A 27,159-nucleotide genomic window follows, 5' to 3' on the forward strand; every position below is an offset into this window, starting at 1 on the left:
TTCTTGTAATAAACTTTTATTGACTCTACTTAATAGCCTGGGTGCTTTTCTGCATCACCCAGGAGGGTAAAGTACCCACCTCAGGCTCCATAAAGATACTATAATCCTGTAGCTCCTCCCCAGTTCCCCCCTCCCCTCCCACTGGAGCTTCCCTCTTTTCCCTATCCCATCCCCCACCATCACCACTGCTCCCCTTTATTTCTTCCGGGGCAGCTTGTCGGCATAGCCCTCAAAGAATTCATTGCACATCATGGCAATGCAGGACAGGAAGACTGAATACTCCTGGAAGTCCACCTCGTTGTCCTTGTTGTTGTCCAGATTGCTCATTAGCTTCTGAAAGGCAGCCTCATCTGTCTTTTTCTGAAAGAGAAAGAAGGGGAAAAGAGGTTATGTGACAACTCCCCAAAAGGACCCTACCACTTCATCAGAGAAGCATAGTATTCTAGACTTAAGGAAAAAAGGGACTTCATCCAGTCCAATCCCCTCATTTTACATTCAAAGGAAGAGAAGGAAATGAGCACTGATTAAATGCCTACTATGTGCCAGGAACTTTACAAATGTTACTTCTTTTGATTTTTGCAATAAACCTGGGAGGTAGGTACTATTATGATTTCCATTTTACAGATGAGGAAACTTAAGGAAATAGAGATATGTTAAATGTCTTGTCCAGAGCCACATAGTTAGGAAACATATGAGGATGAATACATTTTCCTACATTCAGACTCAATACTTTTTTAGATGCATAAAAGTAAATATATAGTACTACCAACGAAACCGACTACACTTAGTTATCTAAAAGTATATATATATATTTAAAAACAAGCTCACCAACCCCAAATTGAAAATCATTTCTCTATAAATAAACATGCTAGATAAGACTATGTGATCCCCAAGCATCTCGAGTGGCAAGAACACTGGGGGAAAGAGCAGCAGCAGCTCTGTGGATTCTACCAGCACCACTGCACAGGTACATACACTTTACTTACCCCCAAGAAACTAGGGAGCTCCCGTGAAATCAGGTCCTTCAGCTCTGTTTTGTTGAGCTTAAATTTGTCTCCCTCCTTCCCAGAGTACTTGTGGAATGTGGTCACCATCACATCCAGAGCCTTTTCCAGAGGACTTGTCATAATGCTGTAGTAAGGGGCACCTAGAGAAGAAGAAAATGAAGACGGTGTTGCTTTGGGGTGGAGTAGATGTGGAATGTGTTGGAACACTTCAAGAATCTGTGAGATCATTCATGTGGGAACTTCCTCCACTGAAGAGTTTATTCAGTTCTGACAACATAAATATTAAGTGAAACCTATAGAAACTTAAATGAAACCAACATTTTTCTATCCCAGTAGAAACTTCTCAGAACTCAACAGTGGGCTGAGAAGCCAGAAAAGTGACCTTAAATCAGAGTCTTTTTTAAGCCAAATTGATCTGGAGGGTTAGAAGATAAAAGGAGTCTAAGAGGAAATCCATACTAGTAATTTTTCTATTTTAACTCATTAAGGTTCTAGATACAGTTATTTATATTCATCTGAAGGACCTGAGGCAACACCGGGGAGATATAGTTTTAGGTGGCTCAGAAAGGATTAAGCCTCTCAGAATTTAACTGACTTAGGAAAAATTATGATAAAGCAGAAAATGACCTGGATTTGGAACCATAAGATCTGGATTTGAATTCTAATGCATTACCCATGTGTTCATGGATAACTTACTTCCTTTTTCTGGACATAGATAAGAGCCTTATTGTTCATCTTTCTAGTTCAGCCATTCCCTATCTATCAGCTTTGAGAAATTTCAAGAACTCAACATATATAATAGATAAGCAAAATAAAAATGTTACACATCTTACTATTTTTCAATTATAATAAGCATATTAAAAAACATTACTGAATTTTTGAGTCAATATTGTTACTATATGTGTGAGATGGTAAGGGAAGGCCTAGAAATCTTTTACATTAAAAAATGGTCCACCTACTTGAAGATGGGAACCCCTAAGCTAGTCTGGCATCCTCACTTTTATAAAGTATAAAAGATACAAAAAAAAAGCATAAACATTAATTTCCCACCCTCTGAACCCTTCACCCTGGGACTGCCAGGATCCCAGTTTCTGTCCCCAAGACTGAATTATTCTGATTTCTTCTCTCCTCTCTGAGAAAAATGTGAATGGGGCAAGATTCACTCTACCTCAAGGGCACACATCCCAGAAGCTCAGTTCAAAGTGGAGCCTCACTGTTAGCCCTCACACCGTTCTAAGACTAAAACATGGAACAGATAAGACAAAGAAACTAGTGCTGACCCAAACAGGGGAACATAATAAAAAGAGTCTTCCTGAGATGACTTAGCAGTCTTTAGACTTAAGATTGACAATTCGTAACCCCCACCCCCATGTCTGAGGAACACAAAAAGACTGAAGAATACCTAGCCCCATCCTGCCTCAGTTTCCCCACATAAGGGGCTGCCCACAAACAGAGCTCCCCTATGTGAGGAAACAGGCTAGGAAAGGGCTAGGGCTTTCTGGGCTGCCTTCTGCACACTGCACTTCTTCAGGGTCTGGAGAACATCTATCCCTGTATCCAGTTGGGTTTTAGAGCACCTCGAAGACCATTTTTTAAATCAGTCCTCTATTCTAACTCCCTGTTCTCTCTCCAGTTTCTTTTCTGAGGAAGTTGCTTCTGCATTGCCTGCCCCACCCTAGCCTCCTCTCAGTGCCCAGTGCCACAACAACAACAAGCTAGCAAGGATAATCTCCAGCTCCGTTTTTCCACTGCTCACTCACTCACTCACTCATTCCCCAAAGCTCAGCCCTCCCCAGCCCATTCTTTTGCTCTGTGCACAGGAGTGGGCGTTGCTTCTGGAAAATGGCCCTGGGACAGACAATGGAAAAAAACAGCCCAGCAGAGGGGAGGGTGGGTAGGAAAGGAGAGGAGGAGGAGGAGGAGTGATGTGGACCGGGAGGGTGGGGGGCTACCCTCTGAAAGGGAGAGAGAGCAGAATAGAGGAAGATATGGGCTGAAGAGAAGCCCAGAGAACAGTCTCTAAACTACTCCATATGTATATATGTGCATGCATAAAACATAGGACTGCATACCTCAGACACACCCTCCAGGTGCAGAAATGAAATATGCAGCCTACACACGACATCTAAGTCATGTGATCTTGTAATCTCCCCCCCACCAGGGCAATCCTCCACCCCACCCTGGCATCTCTCTCCAATCTGAAGCTGAACGACCAGCCCCTCCTCAGAGCCTTTTTCTAGGATCCTCCCATCTGGATCTGCTTCCCACATCTGGCCCCCACTCAGCTTCCTCTGTCTACTAGGACCCCCGGATCCTATCACCCACATCCACGGCCAAGTCAACCACAACTCACCAAACCAAGGAGAGAGGAAATGCAGAGAGGGAAGAGAGAGAGGGACACAGTGGGGAGGGCTGAACCATGGCCTATTTATACCCTCAGCCAAACCCTGCCCGTGGCAGGGGGCGGAGGGGAGCTAGGACACCCCTTCCCTGATGCTGGGTCAGAAGAGACCAATAGAAAGTCCTCTTCACCTCCTGGCTCACGTTTTCTGGTGGGTGAGCAGGGCTTACACGGGATGAGGCACTAATATGGGGATAGTTTACTCTCCACATCCCAGGGAGGGGACCCTGAAAGGAGAGCCACACAGTACCCACAAGCCTTGAGCCCCCAGACTCAAGGAATGGGTAGGACTCCAAACCCACCTTATAGGAGGAGCTACAATAAGAGGGGGGTATACAGTCTTGGAGAAAGGGGAGGGAAGAACACGAGCATGGAAAATTCCTGCAAAGTTAAGAATCTTCTAGAATAGAAGGAAGAAAGACCCAGGGCATGAGACTAAACTGGCACGAGAGAAGGGGCCACTTAGTCCCTCTGCTTCAGGGGAAGTAGGACTGTGCTGAGGGTGTGGCTATCTTAGCCATAGCCAGAATATATGTGCAAAGGATAGTGAACACCAGGCCAACTCCACAGAAAAAGACTTGGAGAATGCTTGGGAAATATCTCCAAGTAGTCTTATTCCCTGGAGTTTGTGGCTAAGTGCCTGGGAGGAGCTCAGGCATAGGAGTGAAGGAAGGAAGGTGAACACAAGAGTGTGTGAAATGGGGCTGAGTGGGGGAAGGATAGCCAAAGTGCACGGAATGAGACCAAAATGAGGAGGGGCTCATGAGTGCCCTCCCGAAAGAGACTGAGGGAAAACACATGAGACGAAATATGGGGGTCAGGGGAGCAGAATGGTGGGGGGCCCAGAAACGTTTGGGATATGGGGACATTTGGATGTTGAAGATGGCCTCTTGAAGTGACACATCAGAAGATGGGAGTAGGGCTAAACTATCTTCAAAGGTTCACTAATTATTAGACTAGGTTGATATTTCCCCAAAATGCTGAACCCTGAATGGGAGTGGTATCCAACGAAGGGAGAAGAGAACGGGCCATCAACCTTAATCCTATTAGTGCAGCTGTCCACAGCCGCAGGCTAGTAACAGGCTACCACACCCAGGCCCCACCCTCCATCTCACTGGTGTTTTTCGTTATGAAATACTGGAACCCAGTGGCCTATCTGAACCCAGGTTTGAGAAGTACCTCAGCAATCCCCCTCAGAGCCTTTCTCTCCAGCCCACCATCAGAATCTCTCTTTCTCAAAGGCCCCTGAAGAGGGGAAGCCTCCAGTGGAGGAAATGGTCATCTTTACTGTGGTGCCATGAACTCCTTTAGCAATCTGGTAAAGCCCGTCTTCAAAGTAATAGTTTGTAAATGTTTGAAGGAATTGCTAAATTTCAGGTAGAGGTTGCTGAAAATAAATATGTAATTTCCTCTCCATCCAAATCCATTGGACTTCTTGAAAACTGACTCCTAAAAAGTAAAAGGCCCATTCTCCAGTATCTATCCCCTTTTTGGTCTTGATGAGGTTCTGGGTAGCTAAGTGGGCACTGACAGAGAGAGAGCCTGAATTACTGTATCCAATCTGGAAGCCTAGATGCCCTTTGTGGCAAATTGGGAGGAGCACTGATAAGATCATCTAACCTTAAGTGGGCCTTTTGTTCTTAAGTAGGCCTTTTGTTCCTTGCCTGAACAAAGTCATCATAACCCCACAGTTATTGTATCTAATCAGAAAGCCAAGTTATGATGTCAATCCCTGAGGTGATTATTCCCCCTATAAAAACCTTACTTTTATGTGAGAAATACTGAAAAGTTGGGTTTCCACAGAGTGTTACAAGCCTTGAGGCAGTGTAGGATACTGGGTACCTCGGACCAAGAGATTTTCCATACGTGAGAGGTTAAAGAAGGTTAAGATTCCACAGAACAATTAAGATCAATAGAAGCCTTGAGTTAACAAGGAAATGGGGAGCTAGGAAGGCACAGGTGAATTCAGCCTATCAGAAAAAGGCTTGTGATTTTGAGAAAAGCACAAACTTTTTTTTTTTTTTAATCTGGTAGTGTCTTTGTGCATTATTATTTTTTTATTGTAGCTTTTTATTTACAAAACATATTCATGGGTAATTTTTCAACACTGACCTTGCAAAATCTTCTGTTCCAACTTTTCCCCTCTTTTCCCCTTAGATGGCAGGCAATCCTATACATGTTAAATATGTTAAAGTATATGTTAAATACAATCTATGTATACATATTTATACAGTTATCTTGTTGCACAGGAAAGATCGGATTTAGAAAGAAGGTAAAAATAACCTGAGAAGAAAAAAACAAAAATGCAAACAAACAATAACAGAAAGAGTGGAAATGCTATCCAAACTCATTTCCCATAGTTCTTTTGCTGGGTGTAGCTGGTTCTGTTTATTACAGATCAATTGGAACTGAATCCTCTCATTGTTGAAGAGAGCCACGTCCATCAGAATTGATTATCAGGTAGTGTTGTTGTTGATGTGTATAATAATCTCCTGATTCTGCTCATTTTACTTAACATCAGTTCATGGAAGTCTCTCCAGGCCTCTCTGTATTCATCCTGTTGGTCATTTCTTACAGAACAATAATATTCCATAACATTCATATACCATAATTTACCCAACCATTCTCCAACTGATGGGCATCTACTCAGTTTCCAGTTTCTGGCCACTATAAGAAGGGCTGCCACATGTGGGTCCCTTTCCTTTCTTTAAGATCTCTTTGGGATATAAGCCTAGTAGAAACACTGCTGAGTCAAAGGGTATGTATACTTTGATAACTTTTTGGGCATAGTTCCAAATCGCTCTCCAGAATGGCTGGATCCATTCACAATTCCACCAACAATGTGTCAGTGTCCCAGTTTTCCCACATCCCCTCCAACATTCATCATTATCATTTCCTGTCCTTTTAGCCAATCTGATAGGTGTGGAATGGTATCTCAGAGTTGTCTTAATTTGCATTTCTCTGATCAACAATGATTTGGAACACTCTTTCATATGATTAGAAATAGTTTTAAATTCTTCATCTGAAAATTGTCTGTTCATATCCTTTGACCATTTATCAGCTTGATTTCTTATAAATTAGAGTCAATTCTCTACATATTTTGGAGATGAGGCCTTTATCAAAACCTTTGAAGGCAAAAATGTTTTCCCTGTTTATTGCTTCTCTTCTAATCCTGTCAGAATTAGTTTTATTTGTACAAAGTCTTTTTAACTTAAAATAAGGGAAATTTTCTCTTTTGTGATCAATAATGGCCTCTAGTTGTTCTTTGGTCACAAATTCCCTCCTCCTCCACAGGTTTGAGAGATAAACAATCCTGTTTTTCTAATTTATACTCTCATTCTTTATGCCTAGATCATGAACCCATTTTGATCTTATTTTGGTGTATAGTGTTAAGTATGGATCAATGCCTACTGAGAAAAGCACAAACTTAAGATAATAGCCCATTTTGCCCAAACTACTCCTTCTTCCTGAAGAGGAGAGGAGCCTGCTTCTGTCCAGAAACATTAAGAGGATTCCTTAATATTCTTCTTTAATAAATTTTCCTCAATATCTAGTTTTCTGTGTCAAGAGTATATTTCTAACATTATTCAATAAAGTCCCAGTGATTTCTCTTGGAATTTTGCTAGCTAATCAATGGTAATCCAATCTTATGGAATCTTTCTCCTTATGACTAACTCCTACTGGGGGCCAGTTCTGATAAGTATCACAATAACTAAAGCCTATGAGAACATTAACTCCTTTTTAGGGTTAGCCAGCCAGTCAGTATCATAACCTTCAACTTGTCACACTACCATCTTCTGCCTCAATGGTGTCTATATTTTGGGGTATATTTTGAGATTAAATGTTGAGGTTATAGGGGTGCAGTCAGACTCCTTATGCTGGGCCACCAAAATAGTGGGGTTACACACCAATATAATGGGATACACAGGGTGATGCCCCAAAAGTATATTGGGGTTATGGGCTGGTAGTGTGAGGTGTCCCAAAAGAATTGTAGACTTAAAGCTTCTTCAAATAAAGAAGCAAAGATGTATTATGCTATTAACATCAGGCTAAATCCATAAGGGTTTTTAGCAAGGAAAGGGGGTTTTAGCAATTAACAAAGGAAAGATATCTTTAAGAAGGAAGATGGTAGGCTAACCCTAAAAGGGATTTAGAATCCTAAAAAAGAGTGTTGGGGGGTTCACAAGTAGATCTTTTATAAGGAAATATCTCCTCAGAGACTGATATCATAACTTGACTTTCTATTTGAATGTAGGAACTGGAGAGTTGTGATGGGTTTTGTCCATGCAAAGAATTCAGCTAAGAATTATACCAGAGACTTCCACCTGCAGTTTGGGACTGTAATAAAGTTCCACTTGAACAAAAGGCCTAATAAAATTTTTTTTAAAAATCTATTTATAATCCTATCAGGGTTCCTCCCTGCTTGCTTCTGGGAGTAGCGAGGCTTCTAGATTGTATTCAGTGATTCAGTCTTTCTTAGTCATCATCCATTTAGCTACCCAGGACCTCTTCAGTCTCATTCTCAAATCTAACCACAAGCCCTCTTGCTGCTGCTTCAAAACCATTTCCTCTTCTTCTAGATCCTTCTTCCTCTAAATTGTGAGATTAAAAGAGAACATTAAAGACATTTTCTTCCATCTAGTAATATCAACATATTCTTCTAGCAGCCCCTCAGCTTTCTTTTCACAGGGGATCCAAGTTTCTCAGAAGAACAGCTGCAATTTGAGGTATTAGATAGAACATTTGGAGCTCAGAATAAAAGAAGCCCAGTCCTAACCCTATTCTCCATTCCCTTTAAGAAAACCACACCAAAGGGTGCTGGAACAACAGCCATTTTTATTGAGAGATCATTCACAATGGTGAGCATATTAACAATGAAAGGAATTTCATCCCTAGTATCTTGTTCCTACTAATCCCACCATCTCTCTATATTGGCTCTTTACCTCCCCAAAGTACTTTTTTAATGTATTCTTGCATTATGACAGAATACCACAGATCCAAGGGGAAGGCTAAGGGAATGCAACAGAGATGGAAGCTGAGAAGGGAAATTTCTTTCCTAAGGGTCATAAATCAAACTGAAAGCTGAAACAGATAAAGGCATGTCTAGATTATGAGACCTCAAAGGTTATGTGGTCCAAATCATCCTCAAAGGAGGATCTGGTCTTCCACAGAACTAACAAGTGACCATTCATTCTCTATAAGACAATCTCCAGGTAGACAGGGATATAACACCCATCTTAAAGCTCTTTCCCATGCATCAATTCATTCTATTGTTCCCCATCCCTGATCCATCCCACTTATGGGGTTGCTAAGGACAAGGAGGTTTAGGGGGACAGTCCCGGAAGTACTCATTACAGTAGAGGCAGAGACAGGCCAGAGCGCGGACGTACTCAGTGAAATCCACCTCACAGTCCTTGTTAGTATCCATCAAGCTCAAAAAATTGTTGTAGTCACACTCCCGGAGCCGCGTCTAAAGAAATGTGGAAGAGAGAAAGAAGAAAGATCAATATAGGAAGAAAATCCTAGTTTTCTCACATTAGCACCATGACATAAAAGTAGAAGTAGAAGTATTGGATTAGATATTAAGAGAATTGGGCCCCCCAGCTTTTCCACTGAGCCCCTGGATGACCTTAGGCAAATCACTCATCAGTGTCTCTCAGCTGGATCAATGTTCTATTTCATCTACATTGTACAGAAAGACAGCATTTCATTGTCAGGAAGTTCTTTCTGTGCTCTAGTCTAGGAACAAGATATTTGTTCACCCTAAGCAGAATGTCCTCCATGTTTGAAAAATGTCCCCAGGAGCATCAGTACATTGTTGGTGTGTGAGATGGGGGCTAGACTTCCTTTCCCAAATTAACTAATCAGAGGCATCTTCAGGTACAAAGAGAAAGCACTTATTTAATCTCTGCAAGGAGAGATCCAGACACACCAGGGAGCAATCACAACATCTGCCATGTGTTCCTGCACCTGACCGACAGGAGGTAGAACACCCGATTAAGTAGGAAAAGACCCAAGCCTTTTCAAAGGATAGACTAAAAGGATGTAACCATCCTTTATCAATGGTCACCAAGGTTGTCTGCCTCCCACATCATTTCCTGTAACTTCCTGTTACTGCCTGCAATCCAGGGTTCAAAGCCTGGGAATAGGGATTGTGTGACTTCCTGAAACCTGAAGTCCTCTCTGGGTACAGGGATCATGTGACCCAAGCCCAGTCTCAATACTGAGAAATTCTTCATCCAATCAGTCCCATTCATTGATGGAGTTGTAAAATGATCCAAGCATTCTGGAGAACAATTTATCAACAAAACTGTGCATATCTTTGTGTCTACAACTAGGTCTGTATCTCAAAGAGAACATATAAGAGGGAAAAGGACCCACATGTGAAAAAATGTTTGTAGCAGCCCTTTTTGTAGTGGCAAGGAACTGGAAACTGAGTGGCTGCCCATCAATTGGAGAATGGCTGAATAAGTTATGGTATATGCATGCTATGGAATATTATTGTTCTATAAAAAATGATGAGCAGGCTGATTTCAGAAAAGCCTGGAAAGAGTTACATGAACTGATGCTAAGCAAAACAAGCAGAACCAAGAGAACATTGTATACACAAACAAGATTATGTGATGGCCAACTGGAATGGACTTGGTTCTTCTCAATAATGTGGTGATTCAAGGCAATTGCAATAGACTTGGAATGGAAAATGCCATTCACATCCAGAGAGAGAATTATGGAAACTGAATATGGATTGAAGTATAGAATGTTTTTTCTCATGGGTTTTTTCCCTTTTGGTCTTGATTTTTCTTGTACAACATGACAAATATGGAAATATATTTAAAATAATGCACATATTTAACCTGTAACAAATTATTTAATGTCTTGAGAAGGGAAGAGGTAAGGGAGGAAGGAAGAAAAATTTGGAACATGAAGTCTTACAAAAACAAATATTGAAAACTATCTTTATATGTATTTGGAAAATAAAATATAATAAAAATTTTTTTAAAAAGAAAAAGAAATATGGCCCAAGGAGTATGGCTAAGTCATTGGAGGCTTTAAAAATTACACTATAAATTCCCCTATACCATCATGAAGAACTGTATTTTCTGGCACTAAAAAAATATACTATGCTAAAAATTTATTTTTAAAAATATCCCTCATTCTATTCTATCATTTGTCATTATTAATTAATAATAATCTCATGTCTACATAGCACTTGAAGATTTAAAGTTCTTTCCTTACAACAGTAGTGGCAAATTCAAATAGAAATGGATTTCAAATGGCCACACATTAACTTAGAAAACCACAAATTAATACTATCTACTTTTTTTTTTACCTTGTTAATCATTCCCCAATTACATTTCAATCTGATTTGTGCTACATTTGCTAGTTTTATGGGTTGCTTGCAGCCTTGGCTACAATTTTTATCCCTCTTCCTTAAAATATTCTCCAAAGTAATATTTCTATTTCTAAAGGATATTTCATCACAATGTACTTGTGCATCTGATAACTGTTTTCTATTCTGTATTTTGCATAAACACACATATCTATGTGTGCTAAATCATGATGAGAACTCCTGATTTTGTGGGAATTTCAGTTCAAGGATAATGAATTTTATTCCAACCTTTTTTTGAATAAATATATTAGAATGAGATTATGCAGGTAAGTGTCAAAACTGGGCTTGGAATCTGTTTCTCCTGATTCCCAATGCCAATCTCATTTAGAAAAAAGACGATTCCTGCCCCTTTTCCCTCTTCTTGCACAAGATTTCCAGCTCAAGGAAAGATAAATCATGAGATGTAAAAGTTCACCCACATACACACAACCCTCAATTGCCTTTTACCGGGGCTAGAGTGGGCAGCTCCTTCAGCAGCAACTCTTTCAGCTCACATTGGGAGAGTTTGTACTTGTCCCCTTCACGACATGCATACTCTTGGAAGGTACACACAATGGCAGCCACAGCTTGTTCCAAGGACGTCGGCATAGTCACTTGGGGAAAGAGGACATAATTATTCTACAACTAGAACATATGAATGCATATCATATCATGGGATACAGCAAACATTTATTAAACACAAATAGTATGCTAAGGCATTGAAGAAAGTATCCAATGTAGATAAGACAGTTCCTGTAATCATGAAGTTTACCATTTAGAAAGGGGATAAAAACATTAATACCGACTCTTAAAACATAAATACAATCTATATGGGAAATGAATGTAAACTGTTATTTCTAACTTCTGAATCCAATTCTTCCTGTGCAACAAAAAATTCGGTTCTACACACATATATTGTATCTAAATTATACTGTAATATATTTAACATATATAAGACTGCTTGCCATCTGGGGGAGGGGGTTGGGGGAGGAAGGGAAAAAATCTGAATAGAAGTAAGTGCAAGGGATAATGTTGTAAAAAATTACCCATGCATATGTACTGTCAAAAAATGTTATAATTATAAAATAAAATAAAAAATTAAAAAAAAAATACAATCTATAATACACTATGTTTCCTAAATACATTAGAAAATTAGATAACACATGCTATGTTCATTTTTTCTTCTTTTTTCTCTCATAGTTTTTGTTCTGATTTTCTCTCCCAACATGATTCATAAAGAAATGTGTACAAAAAAATTAATGTATAACCAGAAAAAAGAAAATAATAAAGGGGGGAGGGAATGTAAAAAATGTAAAAATATAAAAAAAAAAGTTTCCTCCTACAAAACTATAACCCCTAAAAGGGAACATATAAAATCTTAACCATCTCTCCATCTCCCCTAGAAGCAGATAGCTATGATAGAGTCAAGGACAAGGGAAGTCCCCTTGAGCTTCTCCTTTCTATATACCCCCTCAGTCTCTACTTTCTCCCATTCAGTCCCTCATTCTCCTAATGAATCCCTAATGTTTACTCTCTCTCTTTGGTTTGCCCTCCCTCCCCATCCAAATTTCTTTAAAACCACCACTTAAAATACTTCCATGCAATCTTCCTTAGCATGACAAGATGGAAAAGAACACTGATTTTGGAGTCACAACCTGGGTTTAAATCTTGCCTTTAGGGGTGCCTAGATGGCATCTAGATGGCATAGTAGATAGTGTACTAATCCTGCAGTCAGCAGGATCTGAGTTCAAATCCAACTTTAGACACTTAACACTTACTCTGGGCAAGTCACTTAACCCCAATTGCCTCACCTAATAAATACATCTTGCCTCTATCATTTACTACCTATATAACCTACATATCAAGTCACTTAACCTCTTAACCATTCAGCTAGGAGGTACAGTGGATAGAGCACTTGAGGACCTGAGTTCAAATATGAACCCAGATATTTACTTGCTGTGTGATCCTGGGCAAGTCACTTAACACCAATTTCCTGGGAGGAGGAAATGTAATTGGGAAATATTTAACAAAATAAATAAGAATATAATAAGACAAAAATAATCTTAACAGAAAATTTTCTAGTTAATATGTGGCCCATAGAGATCCTTAATGGTGGGTGTATTAACTTTTCCCATTTCTAGTTGAAAATGACCCTGCTATGCTGGATGACAGGACTGGGTTCCAATAAGATCCTGGCAGACTGACAGTTTGGTTGGTTGGAGGGTTTCAGGCAGAAGTCATATGACTATTGAAGATCAGAGAGTCAGAACTGAAAGGAAGTTAATCAAATTCTTATCTTGGGTGATAGTAGCCTTCTACAACTCTGCTCTGCTAGATGTGCTACTATGGTCCCTTCCAGATCAGTTTTAATGATTCTGTGATCTCTTTTCTTGTATCTTTAGAGTCTGTTCTCTATCAAAATTGTCCTGCCTATCCCCATGGCCCTAACACTTATAAAGGAGTTTGGCTCATAGTTTTGGGGCACTCCATTAGAGACCTTAACCTTTTTGTTATTCAGTCATGTCTGACTCTTTGTAACCCATTTGAGGTTTTCTTGGCAAAGATTTTTTTAAAAGTGGTTTGTTATTTACTTCTCCAGCTCATTTTAAGATAAGAAAACTGAGACAGACAAGATTAAGTGACTAGTCCAGGCTCACACAACAAGTAAGTGTCTGAGATAAGATTTGAACTTGCAAAAATGACCTCCGTACCCCAAGGTCCTACCTCCCCAACTCTGGCAGTTTTCACCTAGTGAAAACCCATCTCAATAGGAGCCCTACAACATCCATCTCCCTAGGGACTCCCTGAAAAGAAAAGAGATGTTCAAAGTGGGACACTGGAGGTATTGAATCCCATTAGTGTTTTCACCCTTGGGTCCTTGGATTGAGGAAGGAATGAGGAAGATTTAGAAATGCTGAGTATTCCCAAAGTCTGCTCTCCTTCCTCAGTGCTCTCTTTCCAGCCTCATGAAAGCTGGATAATGCTGTGAAAAGATTCTCCTACAGAGCTGCTGGAGATTAGTTTCTAGTCCTCTTCCCATTGCTCTCTTGGACAATGGGTCTCAGCTGCCTCATCTGTAAAATATGAATAATGACATTTTACCTGCCTGAATACAGGATATTTAAATAGATCTTCAAAGGTCCCTTCTAGTGCTAAGACTTCAGAATCTATACCAAGTAGGGAAACTATCTTTCTGACTTGAGCTACTTTGAGAGTATCTTGGGAGATGGGTTCCTGTATGGGGCCACCCTTCCCTGCCCATATTAAGGGATAGCTACCCAACTGGGAAATCCTTTGGGGAACAACCATTTTACCAATCCCATGCCAGGAAACCCCAAAGCTAGCTAGGAAAGTAGTAGTCATTTCCATTCGTGCAAAATGACTCATAACCTGCTCCCTAAGGGAGAGAGACAGTTCTCTGACAAACAGCCTAGCACCATAAGCTTTTCTCTCCCCTGATCTGGCCCATTCACAGACTTCTGCAGAGGGACCTCTAATGAGGCAGTAGCCATGAGCAGGATGGGAAGAGGGGCTTTCTATAACTTTTTACTGTTGCCAGAAGATGCAGGATTTCCTAGAACCTAGAGGAAAGTTGGAGGGGAAAGGGAAGTTGAGCCTCAGGGATCTTTTGGACCAGCCCTATACCCTTCAGCCAACCTCTTCAGGCTCTAGCAGGGAGTCCACAGATCTGTCTCAACCCATCCCGGAACTCTCCCTAATTGAACAGGGAAAGAGAGGGAGAGGATTTATCTAAAAGCAGAAACTTACTCTTGGCATTGAGCCAATATTATTTCACAACTATCTTCACTATGCCTTCAGATATGGAGTATGGTCAATAAGTATTAATTCTTTGCTATGAACCAGGCAGTCTGAAAGGTAATATGCCACAATGGGCAGAGTACCAGTCTTCAAGCCAGAAAGACTTGAGTTCAATACCTATCTCAGATACATCCTGGCTGTATGACCTTGAATAAATCATTTAACATTTCAGTGTTAAAGGCATCTCTCCAAGACTAGAAGATTCATCTCTTAAGTCACTGAAATCACATATTCAGTCCCAGTCCCCATCTTTATCCCTTTTCCAGCCTCTGAGAATACAAAGACAAAACCCAAAACATTTCTTAATCTCAAAGGGCTTATTTCCTACCAGGGAAGCCTAGAGAAGTTGTTTTCTGAGACCATCCCTCCCATATCCCCAACACCTTTTCCAAGTTTGTCCCCACTAGAGCAATTAATTGCTCTGCCTCTCCACCCCATCACTCAACAAAATCCCTTGTCCACCATTAAAGTGGAGTAGTGGTATGGCAAAAGTATCCTCTACAAAGCACTTCACTTCACTCCCAACCCAGAACACTTACCACTGGGCTAGCTTCTCAGCTGTGGTAGGCAATGGATAGGGGGCATCCCTATTTGTAGGCTCCTGCCTGGGAAAGAAAGCAATTACAGGTGACCAGACTAGCAAGGATAGTGTTTAGGGACTCCCCCCAGGGGCACTTTTTATTAGAGACTCACACCTCTTCCCTGGCTACCCTCACACATCAAAGAGCTCATTCTGCCAACCTCAGCACCATCCATTCTTGGGTCATCACAGAGCATCCAAGTCTACCCACAGATCCTACTTTGCTCAGATCTCATGGAGTCATCAAGTCTGGTCACCTTCTTCCCCACATAGACACAGGCAACCAGTGACATCTCTATGGTCCTTCTCATATATGTATGTGCCCACCCATCAAGGATGGTTAAACCAACCAGGGATGGTCATAATTGAAGATCAGCTCCATGGAAATCCATGAGACCCACACTCACTGGCCAACTTCCACCCCATGATCAGCAAATCTCATGCAGAGGCATACATCCCATTAGAAAATAAATTTCTGAAGTACCAGGTTTGGAGTGGGGATAGTAGTGACTTTTGATTTCTTTTATTTAGCTTAGCATGGTCCCTGACACATAGTGAGTGCTTAATAAATGTTCATTGATGGAATACAGGTATACTGGGGCACCCTGGGAGAGCATTCCTATGACCTCACGCCAATCTTACTCCCCAGTCTCATTAGCCAGAGAGAATCTTTCCCATTTTACAGAAGAAACTGCAATCCAAAGTGGGACAGAAAGTTGATTGCCCAAGACTTTCCTGCAAAGTGTAGGAGGAAAAAGAGAGCTGGGGGAGAATCTAGAGTCCCACAACTCTAAGGAAGCTCTAATCCTAGAGGAGCCAGACGAGCTAATGATACCTTGACCTCATCCACAGCCCCCAGGCCCCAAACCCTTCTCTGTGTCATCTTCTCCTTGAAGCTAAAACCACCCCGGAAATAGTAGAAGGAGGGGCAGAGAAGAGAAAGGGAACAGCTGATTATCCCTATTTTATTGCCTAGGAAACATTGGGAGAAAGGGGGGGAGAGAGACGGGAAATACGCAGCAAAAAAGGGAGTCACACTAACTCAATTCTAGATCAAGGTTTATTCAGTTCCAAGTAACCCTGGTTCTGACATTATATTGTTCATCAGCCTCAAACAGTTGCTTTTTAACTCAGTTCCTTCATTAAAAAGTGAGTATTATATAGATATAGATATGTATGTATATAAATATGTACACACACATGAATGTATGTACATATACACATGCATATCTATACATATCCATTTATATAAACATAAACATTTGCTTATTTACACATACATAATATTCACATGCACGTATATGCATAGACTTATACATATGACCCTCACAGGGATTAAGTCAGAGTGAAATAAGTGAAAGGGTGGAAAAAAAAAAAAAAAACTTTTGGAAAATCAAGAATGGCATAAATCAGGAGGAATACTTTTCAGTAAAAAGTTTCACAAACTGTAAGAACATCAATGGTGTCGACTTCCCTTCTGCTCCCCCCCCCACTTCTCAGTTAAACATTCCAAGATACAGTTCTACCTCTATACACCAGGTTTTTGGGGGAAAGAGAACCATAGTTCATAAGGAAGTTCTAAGAGGCAAGACTATAGTTCTGTACAGTGGTTTCCTTTAATACAATTTCCCAGTCTGGGGTGTTTGCACTGCTCACAAGATATGGCAGGTTAATTAAGAAAGTATAAGAAATAAGTGGCAAATGATAATATTAACAAATTGAGATATTCTAAAACAATAGGAAAAAAAGTATGGATTATAGAGAGAAGAGTGAGGAGAGGGGATTAGGATAGGAAAAATAGACAACACATTTGAAAATTTTGAAAAAGTTAAAGGAATAATTCCTTCTAACTAAATTGAAATGAAAGAGTATACAAAATCTTTTTCATAGTGACTTGGGGGAAAAAAATTCAGCAACAATAGCCCTGTGAAAGATAAACTAATTGATCTCTGAAATAACTAGCAAGTTCAAATTCCCAATCAATGAAGTTACATTTTTGGTTTACCTTTGGGAAAACATAGTTCCTTCTTACTAGATGGTCACAATTTATTCATAAAAATCTACTTAGCAAATTAAGATTCTTACTCAAATCCAAAGCAAGAAACCAGAGGCTGAACATGGTATGTAAGTATCATCTTCAAAAAATAAACTATAAATAAAGCTGTGAGTTGACAAGAAACAAAAATTGAAAGTCTTATTAGTTTAACTGAAGAACATTTAGTAAATTTACAATCCTAAAAATATTGCTATGTATGGAATAAGATTTGCTTTATTGGGGAAAAATATTCTTATGTTTAGAAGAATTCACATTGGATTACTTGCTCTCTAGGGGAAGGGCAAGGTGGGGAGAGAGAGAAAAAAATTTTGAAACACAAGGTTTTACAAGGATGAATGTTTAAAACTATCTTTGCATGTATTTTGAAAAATAAAAATCTATTACTATAAAAATATTTTGAAAAAAAATTTTTAATATTATTCTCTTTGATTTCTTATATGCATGTGCATGATGAATTCAGGAATTTATTTCCTTTTGCATTGAATGTGGAGGTAAGGTACAAACTTACTTACTGAAAGCAAACTTATCTCCCAAACTTACTTGCTTACTGAAAGTAAAGGGATACTCTTTGGGCCAAACCTCTGTCTTCTATGAATGAAAGAGGTAGCCCTTCTCTACTTCCAGCAGCCTCAATCCCACAAACTACTCCAGAAAACTACCTTTTTCCTTTCACTACTGGGAAGACAGAAAACAGAAGACAAGATTGAGAAGGAAAGCTGGTGATAGACAGAAGATATGAAATTAATGTTACCCAGTAAGTGACTAACTTAGACAATTCTCTTCTCTTGGCCAGAGGACTAAAGAGACTTTTTCTAGACTTCCAACTCTAAGAAACTCTCCTCCCAACCTCTGGGTTAGGTAGCAAGTACAATTAACTCAGGGCTAAGTCCATTTAATTCATTTTAACAATTATTTATTAATAACTTACTATGTACAACTTAAATGCCTATATTTGTTGACTCAGATATTCCACTACTAACTAGGTCATTGATAAGAAGTCACCATATACAATAAAATATTTAAAGCAATATTTTTTTTTGTGGCAGTAAAGAATTAGAAACAAAATATATGCTCATTGATTGGGGAATGGCTGAATAAATTGAATGTAATGAAATATTATTATACTATAAGAACTGATGGATGTGATAAAGACAAACAAGAATGGAAAGATTTACATGAATTGCTGCTGAGTGAAATAAGGAAAGTCAAGAAAACAATATACATGATAACGGGAACAATGTCAATGGAAAGAATAACTGCAAAAAAAAGAGGGGGAGGGAAATTACAAATTTACAAAATTACACAGAATAAGAATGGCTCAAAAGAGAAATGATTAGACATTCCCCCTTCCCAACCTCCTTGCAGAGGTGAATGGTCCATGAAGGTGGTACATAGAACATATTTTCAGACTTTTCTTGATTTACTGATCATTTTTGCTGATATTTTCCTCTTTTTTCTTTTGATTTTTAAAAATATTATTTGTCATATACAATGGCTATGGGGGAAAATAATGGAGGAAATTGTATTGATTGAATTTAAAAATTAAATTTAATTAATTAAATTAAAACTTATTTTAAAATGTTATTTAAAAATAAAATATTAAAAAATAAAAATAATGATTTTTTAAATAGCTTACTATGTGCTAGATATTATGCTAGGCAGAGGGGTTATAAGAACAAAAAAATGGTCACTCAACAAAAATATTGATTTCTTCAACTTCTTTATCTGGTGACTAACATGGATATAAAGACTGAGAGAGGCCCACACTCAAAGCTAACCTCTAACCCCTTCACTTGTTCTTCTTCTACATTCTAGTAGGGGGGAACAACATGTACTCAGAGAAGTGCAAGGTAATTTTCAAGGGTAGTGGATGAGCATAAGAAACCAGGGGAAAGTCACCTTTTATAGGAAGCAGTACTTAGATTGTGCAGACCCAAAAGTCTTATAACCACCTCCTTTTGGAAGAGAGATTCAAAGACTTATGATATCATTGCAGGAAAGTTTAGAGGAGGAAAACCTTTCTTAGACCTGCTTGCAGAGCAGTAGCCAGTTTTGGAAATTGTCTGGGGAGTCTAGGATGGTAAGTGATTTCTTCTGTGCCATATAATTGGTAAGTGTTAAAAGAACTACGACCCATATCTCCTGGCTCTAAGGCCAGTTCTCAATCTGCTACTCTTTCTTATACCATTTTTTACCTTTGAGAATAACCACTCACTACACTTAAACCAAGTCCTCTCTGATCAATGTATCTGTATGGAATATAACATTAAGACTGCTTTCCAAAAATTCATTCTCCTTAGAAACTAGAACAAGTTTTACTGACTCCAGAGGGGCAAGGAAAGAATCAGTTCCACCAAAGGATGGCCAGACTCCCTTCATACAAAGTCAGCTTCATGTCCAGATACTCAAAGTAGTCAATGTCTTTCTCCTGTCTCATCTAAATCCAAGAGCAGCAACCGGTATAGTTGACCTTACTAGGAGAGGGAGAAGGAAGGAGAGAAGGAAGGATGATATATGAAAGAGAAGAGGAATTAGCACTTTAAGAAGGCTGGATCAAATTAAGTAACACATCATCACTACACACACACACAAGTAGAGCCTTGGGGTGGAAGACTGGCCTTGAAAAAGAAAAGAAATATCTTTCTACATGTGACTCATTGGAGAGAAGTCAACTATTCATCTGCCACTGAGTAGAAGAAAAAAAGAATCTAGGAACAGGGAGAAGGGTCCTACAATCATGTACAATGGAGTCTAATCTATAGAGAAAAGGATTAATGGTAGAGTTATAAAAATGGAGTATAGGAAAGGAGGAAGAGGAGTAGGAGAAAAGAGGATAATTTAGCCTTAATCTGCTTCAAAGTAAAGGACTTCTTAGAGTAAAGGCCTACTTATACCTCAGGAACATAATTATGAACTCCAAATCTCGCCCTCCTGACATTGGCTCAGGTAGGGAGATTCCACCCATCCTCTCACCACTATACCTAAACCTCTGCCTTCTCAGTTCCTCCCCATTATGTCTATAGACCTTTCCTCTCCCCAGTGCATCTCAATATTTCTCTGCCACCCACATATTCCCATTCTTTTCCCCAGTAGTCTCTCCCATACTTGTTCACCCACATCTCTACTTCTCACACTCTCCCCCCCAATATCTCCCTACTATCACTTCTTCCTCCAATAACTCACACATACCCAAACCATCTTCCTCTCTCCTCTATCAAATAAAATATATTTTTGAGGACCTCTCTCAATAGGAAATCCTCACCCTGTCTTTTCTTATTCTATTCACTATAATTGAAGATTATCCATATAAAAAAGACATATCATACATAAGAGTGCTCAAGAAAACACATGTAGCCATGAAAGATGTCCTAGAATGAGCCTCCCTCTTCTACCAAGATCCAAGGGGTAACTCATGGAAGTGCATTAGGATCATAGACTAGCTGGAGGTCACCTCATCCAAGCCCCTAATTTTATACATGTGAAAAATGAGATCAGAGAGTTTCCCCAAAGGCACAACATTTGCCCAAAGCCATAGAAGAAAAAGAGGAAGAATTAGAATTTCAACTCGATTCTCTGATTCCATTTTCAACATTTGCTCTATTATAACACATTGCCTCTGACTTACATACTCCATTTGGTTCCAGAGGGCAGAATTAGAAACAATTCATTGGAAGTTACTGAGAAGTAGATTTAGTTGTCCAAAGTGGAATGGGCTGCCTTGGGAGGGAATGGGTTCTCCCTCACTAATGTCTTCAAGTAAAGCCTGGTTGATCCATTTATCAAGTATGTTGTAGAGAGGATTTTCAGCCAGTAGAAGCTCAAAAGTTGAGTCATTAAGTCAGTGGATAAATATTTTTAAGTATCTACAGACCCTCTAAGAGCCTAGGGCCATATGAGGCCTATGTGAACAAAGACAAAAACAGGAATTGTTTACTCTTTTGTGTCATGGACCCTCTAGAAGTATGGTGAAGCTTTATGAAACCCTTCTCAGAATAATGTTGTTGTGCTTTTTTTTTTTTTATTCATAAAATAAAATACATGATTCCAAAGAAAATCAATTATATTGAAATAAAAATATAATTTTTTTTTTCCATCTAAGGTTATAGACCCATTGAAACCTATCCACTGACCATGCAGTCCGAGGACAGAAGGTTAAGAAAACTTAGTCTAGAAATCTGGCAAAAATATCAATTTTTTCAACTTTTTCAACTTTTTCATCACTCTTGATAGCTCAGAAGTTTCTGAAGAGCCCACAGACATCAGGAGAGAGGCTCTAATCTTTCCCAAAGCTAACCTCTAACCCTTCCATCTACCTAAATCAATGCCGACTGAAGTCCAAAGCCCAAGAGTATTTCTAGAACTGGAAAGGGGAGATGATTTTTTTTTTTTTTCCAAATACGCAGAGGGTATTAGAAAAGCTACTAGGAGCAATTAGTGTGATTAAACGTTAAAGATGTAGAGTGGGTGAAGGCAATCTCTCCAAAGTATGGGAACAGCTTCTGAAGTTGACCATAGGAAAAGTCAGAAAGGATTCAGAGTCCTCAGATACTGTTGTATGTGCCTGTGAACTGAAAAAAAATCAGTGGAAGGGCAGTCTAAGAGTTTTCTGAACTTAGTGATGTACTTTGTAGGAAAGAAAATGAATTAAGGAAAACCCCAAAGAGGATACCCAGCAGATGACAGACCCAGTTCTCTGCCTGATGCTACCACAAAAACCTGAAACTTTCCCTAAGAAACATGGTTTCTCTTCACTCTGAGGGCCAACTATTAAAAAAAGGGAACCAGGCAAAGGGCAGGGCATAATATGCATAGAGGAACTAATGCTACTCTCTTCCTCTATCCCCAGAGTTTTTCCTTTCTCCTACCTCACTTTTCAGTATCCCTCACACACACTCCCCTCAAACTAATACAGGGTGGGGAAGGGACAAGAGCAAAATCATTGAGAAGAGGGACCAAACAGTGAAACAGGAGACCAGATTTCATACTAAAGGACAGTCTGAACCTGGACTGGGAATTGAAGCTGAGAGGTCTATCCAAGGGATTTTGGATAAATCAAAGATAACTGGGTCAGCCCTGAGGCCATCTTGGTTCAAAGGCCAAAGATGGAAGAACACAGAATGTCACTTTGCAGCCATAATTCTATCTTCAAAGTAGCCTTTATTGAATATAAAACAAACAATGTACTGAGCCCAGGGCTAGAGAGATGCCATGGAAGTAGGATAGGGCAGGCAGGGTGTGCTATTTCAAAGAAGGTCAGCATAATCCTTGAAAAATTCATTGCATATCATGGAGACAAAGGACAGAAAGACAGCATACTCCTGGAAGTCCACCTCTTGGTCACTGTTCTCATCCAACTTCCCCATCAGCTTCTTCACCCTCTCTTCATCCACTTGCCCCTAAAATATAGAAAGGGTTTTGTCATTCTTGGGAAAACAGACTCCAACATCATGGTAAAATATAAAATAAAAAATTAGATTGGGAGTCAGAAGCCCTAGGTTTACACCTTTTACTTTCTACCTCTGTGTCTTTGGTTGGAAAAGTCACTTCATTGGGCCTGTTTTCTCCTCTGTAAAATTTAAGTTGGATTAGGTGACCTTTACAATCTTTCCAATTCTAGATTATCTGATCCTGTGACTTTTCTTGCACTCCATTCCTCAATTATGCATTTCTAACACCTCTGTTTATCCAGACAAATGAGAAAGAACCGGTATTTCATTGCTTTTATTTAAAGCCCTTCATCATCTGGCCCCAACCTACATCCCAGCCACAAATTTACAGTACAGACACCAGTCATTTTTTTTTTTCTTAAAGGCAAATAGGGTTAAATCTCAGGGTCATACAACTAGTAAGTATCTAAAGCCAGGTCTTCTTGATTCCAGGCCCAGTGCTCTATCCACTGTATCACCCAGCTATCCATATGTGAAAAAATGCCCATGCAGTAAATCTTCAGTTCCTAAAAGCAGATTCTTCATCTCAGATTTACTTCCTTCCCTTACCAGAGATGCCCCCTTCCTGTCCCTGGTAGCTCTGTTAAACCACCTCCTTCCACTATCAGAATAATAGTGAGCTCAGGAAATGACTAAGGATCAAACCAAACTATATAGGTAAATCTGCTAAATGAGGCATAATAATAAAAAAAAAATCTCATCATATATTCAAGGCCAAAAATGATATGGGAATTTTCTTTCATTTTGGATCATTTGTGCCAGGAGCAAGAATCGCAGAGGCTTATTTTGTTTGTTGGCCTCTGAATTCATAGAATTTCTTCCTCCACTTCCTTCTAGCCTAGCTCAGGTGCCACTTCTTCTATAAAGCTTTTCCCAATTCCTTATCCCCAGCTGAAAGCAATGATATTTTCCAACCTTCTAAAAAAACTTTTCACTATCCCTAGATTCGTATTTATTTGTGCACATGTCACATTTTCCCCTTTACTATAAACAAGAAAATCCAGCCTCAAACACTTGACACTTACTAGTTGTATGATCTTGAACCCAATAGCTCGAATAAATAAATAAATAAACTTGCAAGGTCTTTGTGCATTTTTCATCCTATTAATTAGCACAGTATTCTCTCTGTAATTAGTGAAGTAAATTAATAAATAAATTGAGTAGAATTAGTTTGGCCTCTTTCTGTACCTCTACCCCACTACAACCACCACCATTCCCTTTTAAACAGAGAAAGAGAGACAGAGAGAGACAGAGACAGAGAGATGGACAGAGACAGAGAGAGACAGAGAGAGAGGGAGAGACAGACAAGACAGAGAGAAAGAGAGGGAGGGAGAGACAGACAGACAGAGACAGACAGAGAGAGAGACAGAGAGACAGAGAGAGACAGAGACAGAGACAAAGACAGAGAGAGAGAGAGACAGACAGACAGACAGAGAGAGAGAGAGACAGAGAGACAGAGAGAGACAGAGAGACAGAGACAGAGAGAGACAGAGACAGAAAGAGAGGGAGAGACTGACAAGACAGAGAGAGAGGGAGAGACAGACAAGACAGAGAGAAAGAGAGGGAGGGAGAGACAGAGAGACAGAGACAGACAGAGAGAGACAGAGACAGAGAGACAGAGACAGAGAGAGACAGAGAGACAGAGACAGAGAGAGACAGAGACAGAGAGATGGACAGAGACAGAGACAGACAGACAGAGAGAGAGGGAGGAAGGAGAGAGAGAGACAGAGACAGAGACAGAGACAGAGACAGAGACAGAGACAGAGACAGAGGAGAGGAGAGGAGAGGAGAGGAGAGGAGGGAGGAAGTTGGGTAAAAATTGACTGCCAGAGCTCCAGATGTAAAGACAACCTACTCACTCCCATAAAGTTGGGGAGCTCATTCTCTAACAATTGCTTCATCTCCCCCTTGTTCAGCTTGAATTTGTCACCCTCTTTGCCAGAGTATTTGTGGAAAGTAACGATCATCACAGACAGAGCTTGCTCCAGGGGACTGGTCATCTTGGGATCTGGAGAGACAAAGATAACAGATCAGGGGTCCTCAGCACAGAGAAAGTAGCTTCCAAACCTCTCTAAGAACTTATCCCCCCATCCAACCCTACAAGTCTCTTCTATTCCTCAGACAAAACACAATCTTATCAGCTTTCTTTCATGTAGAAGCTATGACTCTCTCTTCCTCACCAGATAGGGACTCCCAGAGGGCAGGGTCTATGTCTCTCCCAGCAAAGTTAGGTGGGATTAGAATTGTGTCAACTGCCTTGGGATAGCAAAAAATTCTTTAAAACTTTCATCCAAGTCCTAAGTGAACAAGCCCAAACCAATTCAGACAAGTTAGATGCAAGGGTGTAGGCAGAAGAATCTGGTGGTGGGGGCAGTGACACAGGGAGGCCTCATCAAGCCAGTTCTATTCGTAAGGAGGGGGAGGGACCAGTAGGGAAGAAGATATGGGCCCTGTTATCCCTGTTCTGTTACCTGTCAGGGCCCAGCTTCATCCCAAACATACCCAATACTTAGCCCCACTCCCAACCACCTTCACCATCCTTGCCTAAAGCCTGAGCCTATTCCAATAGCTTTTTAAATAATTCCATGAGGATTCAGTATTTTTTTAAACCTTCCTCTTAATACTTTTAGGCTCTAGCTGTGTCAATGACTATAGCCACAAAAGTCACACCCTCAGCCCAGCCCAAGAGATCACCTTCTTATTGCCTCTAGACCACCAGCATTCCCCAAACTGAGATTTTAGAGTGAGAGAAAGAGAGCTAGAAGCTTCCCCAGCTTGTGGAGTTTCCCTTCCATGATAGAGAGCTACTATTCCAGGGGCTTCAGGCCCAAATTTCAGAGATTTTGCTATCCCAGGCAAAGATCTTTTGTTCTTCAAAAGAAACTGGGTAAGAAGGTCCTTGCTAGCTGTGATATGGAATGAGACACTTCACAGAAGGGCCCAGACTAAGACCCCACAAAAGGGTTTTAAGGAAATGAGAGACAGAAGAAAAGAGACAAAATGATTTTTTAAAGTGCTAAATGGAAAAAGACAGAGATGAGGACCCCATTCCTTTTCTTTATTCCATTCCTTTCCCTCTCATATTCCCAACAGCAAAGAAATTACCTGGTTAGGTAGCAGGAAGGATGTCAGGCAGGAGTGAGAAGAGAACAGGATTGAAGTGTTGAAGATTTATACAGCAGCCCTGCTGCTCCCCACTTGGCATTTCAGGGAAAGCCAACCTGTCTTAACTTGATCTTTCCAGCAACTTGGCTCCTGGCCACACCATTTTTCTTTCTCTCCCTATCCAGAATCAGCCAGTCAACCATTTTTAGAGAAGTTGCCCAGGATAAGCTGGAAGTGAAGACTGGAAGGGAACAAGGAAATCCCCCCAAAACCAGGCCTGAAATGGGCCCTGCCCTGTTCCACCTGAATTTTTTTTTCCCTAGAAAGGAGGCATCCATTTATTCTGGCTGCCCACCTAGGAATGAGCCCAGTCATCTGGAAGAAGGTGGAAAGTCAATTAGTCTATTAGCATTAATTAAATGCTTCCACTAACTAAAAGATGTGGCTGACTCTTCAAGGGGACCTAAAAGTTTATTTCACATATGATATATGTAATGGATATCTCATATGTGATAGATATAACTCACAAAAGCTTTCACAGCTTTCCACCTAGTGACAAGTAGTTTGGGGGGATTTCCTTTTTTCTAATTAGGTAGATCTGGTAAAATGAATGAATAGATAAATAAATGATAGATAGATAAATGAATGAATGAATGAATCAAATTGAGAAAAATATTCTAAATAGATACTCTACTCCCTGTTATATCTCAATTGGAAATGGGCAAGAGAAAGCTAAAAGGAGTCAAGAGTGAGCCACTTATACAGTCCAGCTTTGAGATAACCATGTGGGAGCTTCCTGCTTTTGTGAGAGGGGGAACCAGAAGAGGCAGCTAATAGAAATACTAGGGTTCACAATATCATAAATCAGAAAGCAGGAAAGAGCTTTAGAAAATAATTAAACCAATTCAATTTTGAAGATGAGAAAACTGAGGCCCAGAATAAGAAATTTAGCTAAATAGATGCCCATCAATTGGGCAATGAATAAATTATGGTAGATGAACACAATGGAATATAAACAGAGACGCATGAGAACATTAGCATGAACTAACTGATATAAAATGAAATAAACAGAGCTAGGAAAATGATGAAATACGGTAAATAGGATGAACAACAACAAAACAGAAATGGATGTTCCAAAATTATAAGAAGCTTAACCTCCAAGAATATGTCACTATGTCACCCACTCTTTTGCTGGAAGGAAAGGGAGTCAATGTCCCATAGGTATGGAACATTCCATATAATATCAAGTTTTTTTTTCCAGTGTAATGACTAGTTTTGCTGATTTTTTTCCTTCCCTTTTTCTTTTTTAAAAAAGAATTATTTATTACAGAGGATATCTCTCTGGGAGAAGGAAATAGGGAGAAATCTAGGCAAT

General features: G+C 39.8%; 3 protein-coding genes across 4 annotated transcripts; all 3 read right to left on the reverse strand.

Moving 5' to 3' along the window:
• On the reverse strand, positions 1-3,493 carry LOC141539386 (protein S100-A4). The gene is made up of 3 exons (XM_074262108.1): positions 3,361-3,493; positions 987-1,147; positions 1-360 (listed from the first exon to the last, which is right to left on the reverse strand). The coding sequence occupies exons 2-3, from the start codon at positions 1,125-1,127 to the stop codon at positions 196-198; spliced, it is 306 nt and encodes a 101-aa protein (XP_074118209.1). The 5' UTR covers positions 1,128-1,147; positions 3,361-3,493; the 3' UTR covers positions 1-195.
• A 4,738-nt stretch (positions 3,494-8,231) lies between these two features.
• S100A3 (S100 calcium binding protein A3) lies at positions 8,232-22,227 on the reverse strand. The gene is made up of 4 exons (XM_074262109.1): positions 20,858-22,227; positions 15,136-15,201; positions 11,246-11,391; positions 8,232-8,878 (listed from the first exon to the last, which is right to left on the reverse strand). Exons 3-4 carry the CDS (start codon positions 11,384-11,386, stop codon positions 8,717-8,719), a joined length of 303 nt encoding a protein of 100 aa, XP_074118210.1. The 5' UTR covers positions 11,387-11,391; positions 15,136-15,201; positions 20,858-22,227; the 3' UTR covers positions 8,232-8,716.
• Positions 22,228-22,369: 142 nt separating this feature from the next.
• S100A2 (S100 calcium binding protein A2) lies at positions 22,370-25,928 on the reverse strand. 2 transcript variants are annotated; one of them, XM_074262110.1, is made up of 3 exons: positions 25,785-25,928; positions 24,539-24,687; positions 22,370-22,628 (listed from the first exon to the last, which is right to left on the reverse strand). In XM_074262110.1, exons 2-3 carry the CDS (start codon positions 24,677-24,679, stop codon positions 22,476-22,478), a joined length of 294 nt encoding a protein of 97 aa, XP_074118211.1. In that variant the 5' UTR covers positions 24,680-24,687; positions 25,785-25,928; the 3' UTR covers positions 22,370-22,475. The 2 variants fall into 2 exon arrangements, with proteins under 2 accessions (XP_074118211.1, XP_074118212.1); XM_074262111.1 differs by lacking the exon at positions 25,785-25,928 and adding an exon at positions 24,860-24,883.
• Positions 25,929-27,159: the final 1,231 nt, after the last annotated feature.

Source organism: Sminthopsis crassicaudata, chromosome 4 (genome assembly GCF_048593235.1).
Source record: "Sminthopsis crassicaudata isolate SCR6 chromosome 4, ASM4859323v1, whole genome shotgun sequence".
Classification (NCBI taxonomy): Eukaryota; Metazoa; Chordata; class Mammalia; order Dasyuromorphia; family Dasyuridae; genus Sminthopsis; species Sminthopsis crassicaudata.

What these genes read in the sequence shown, in the direction of transcription:
- LOC141539386 (XM_074262108.1), bottom strand. Translation starts at nt 1,127, where the DNA reads ATGACAAGTCCTCTGGAAAAGGCTCTGGATGTGATGGTGACCACATTC. An exon ending in AGCTCCCTAGTTTCTTGGGG is followed by an intron (nt 361 to 986) that starts GTAAGTAAAGTG and finishes TTTCTCTTTCAG; the next exon opens with AAAAAGACAGATGAGGCTGC.
- S100A2 (XM_074262110.1), bottom strand. Translation starts at nt 24,679, where the DNA reads ATGACCAGTCCCCTGGAGCAAGCTCTGTCTGTGATGATCGTTACTTTC. An exon ending in AGCTCCCCAACTTTATGGGA is followed by an intron (nt 22,629 to 24,538) that starts GTGAGTAGGTTG and finishes TCTATATTTTAG; the next exon opens with GGGCAAGTGGATGAAGAGAG.
- S100A3 (XM_074262109.1), bottom strand. Translation starts at nt 11,386, where the DNA reads ATGCCGACGTCCTTGGAACAAGCTGTGGCTGCCATTGTGTGTACCTTC. An exon ending in AGCTGCCCACTCTAGCCCCG is followed by an intron (nt 8,879 to 11,245) that starts GTAAAAGGCAAT and finishes ACATTTCTTTAG; the next exon opens with ACGCGGCTCCGGGAGTGTGA.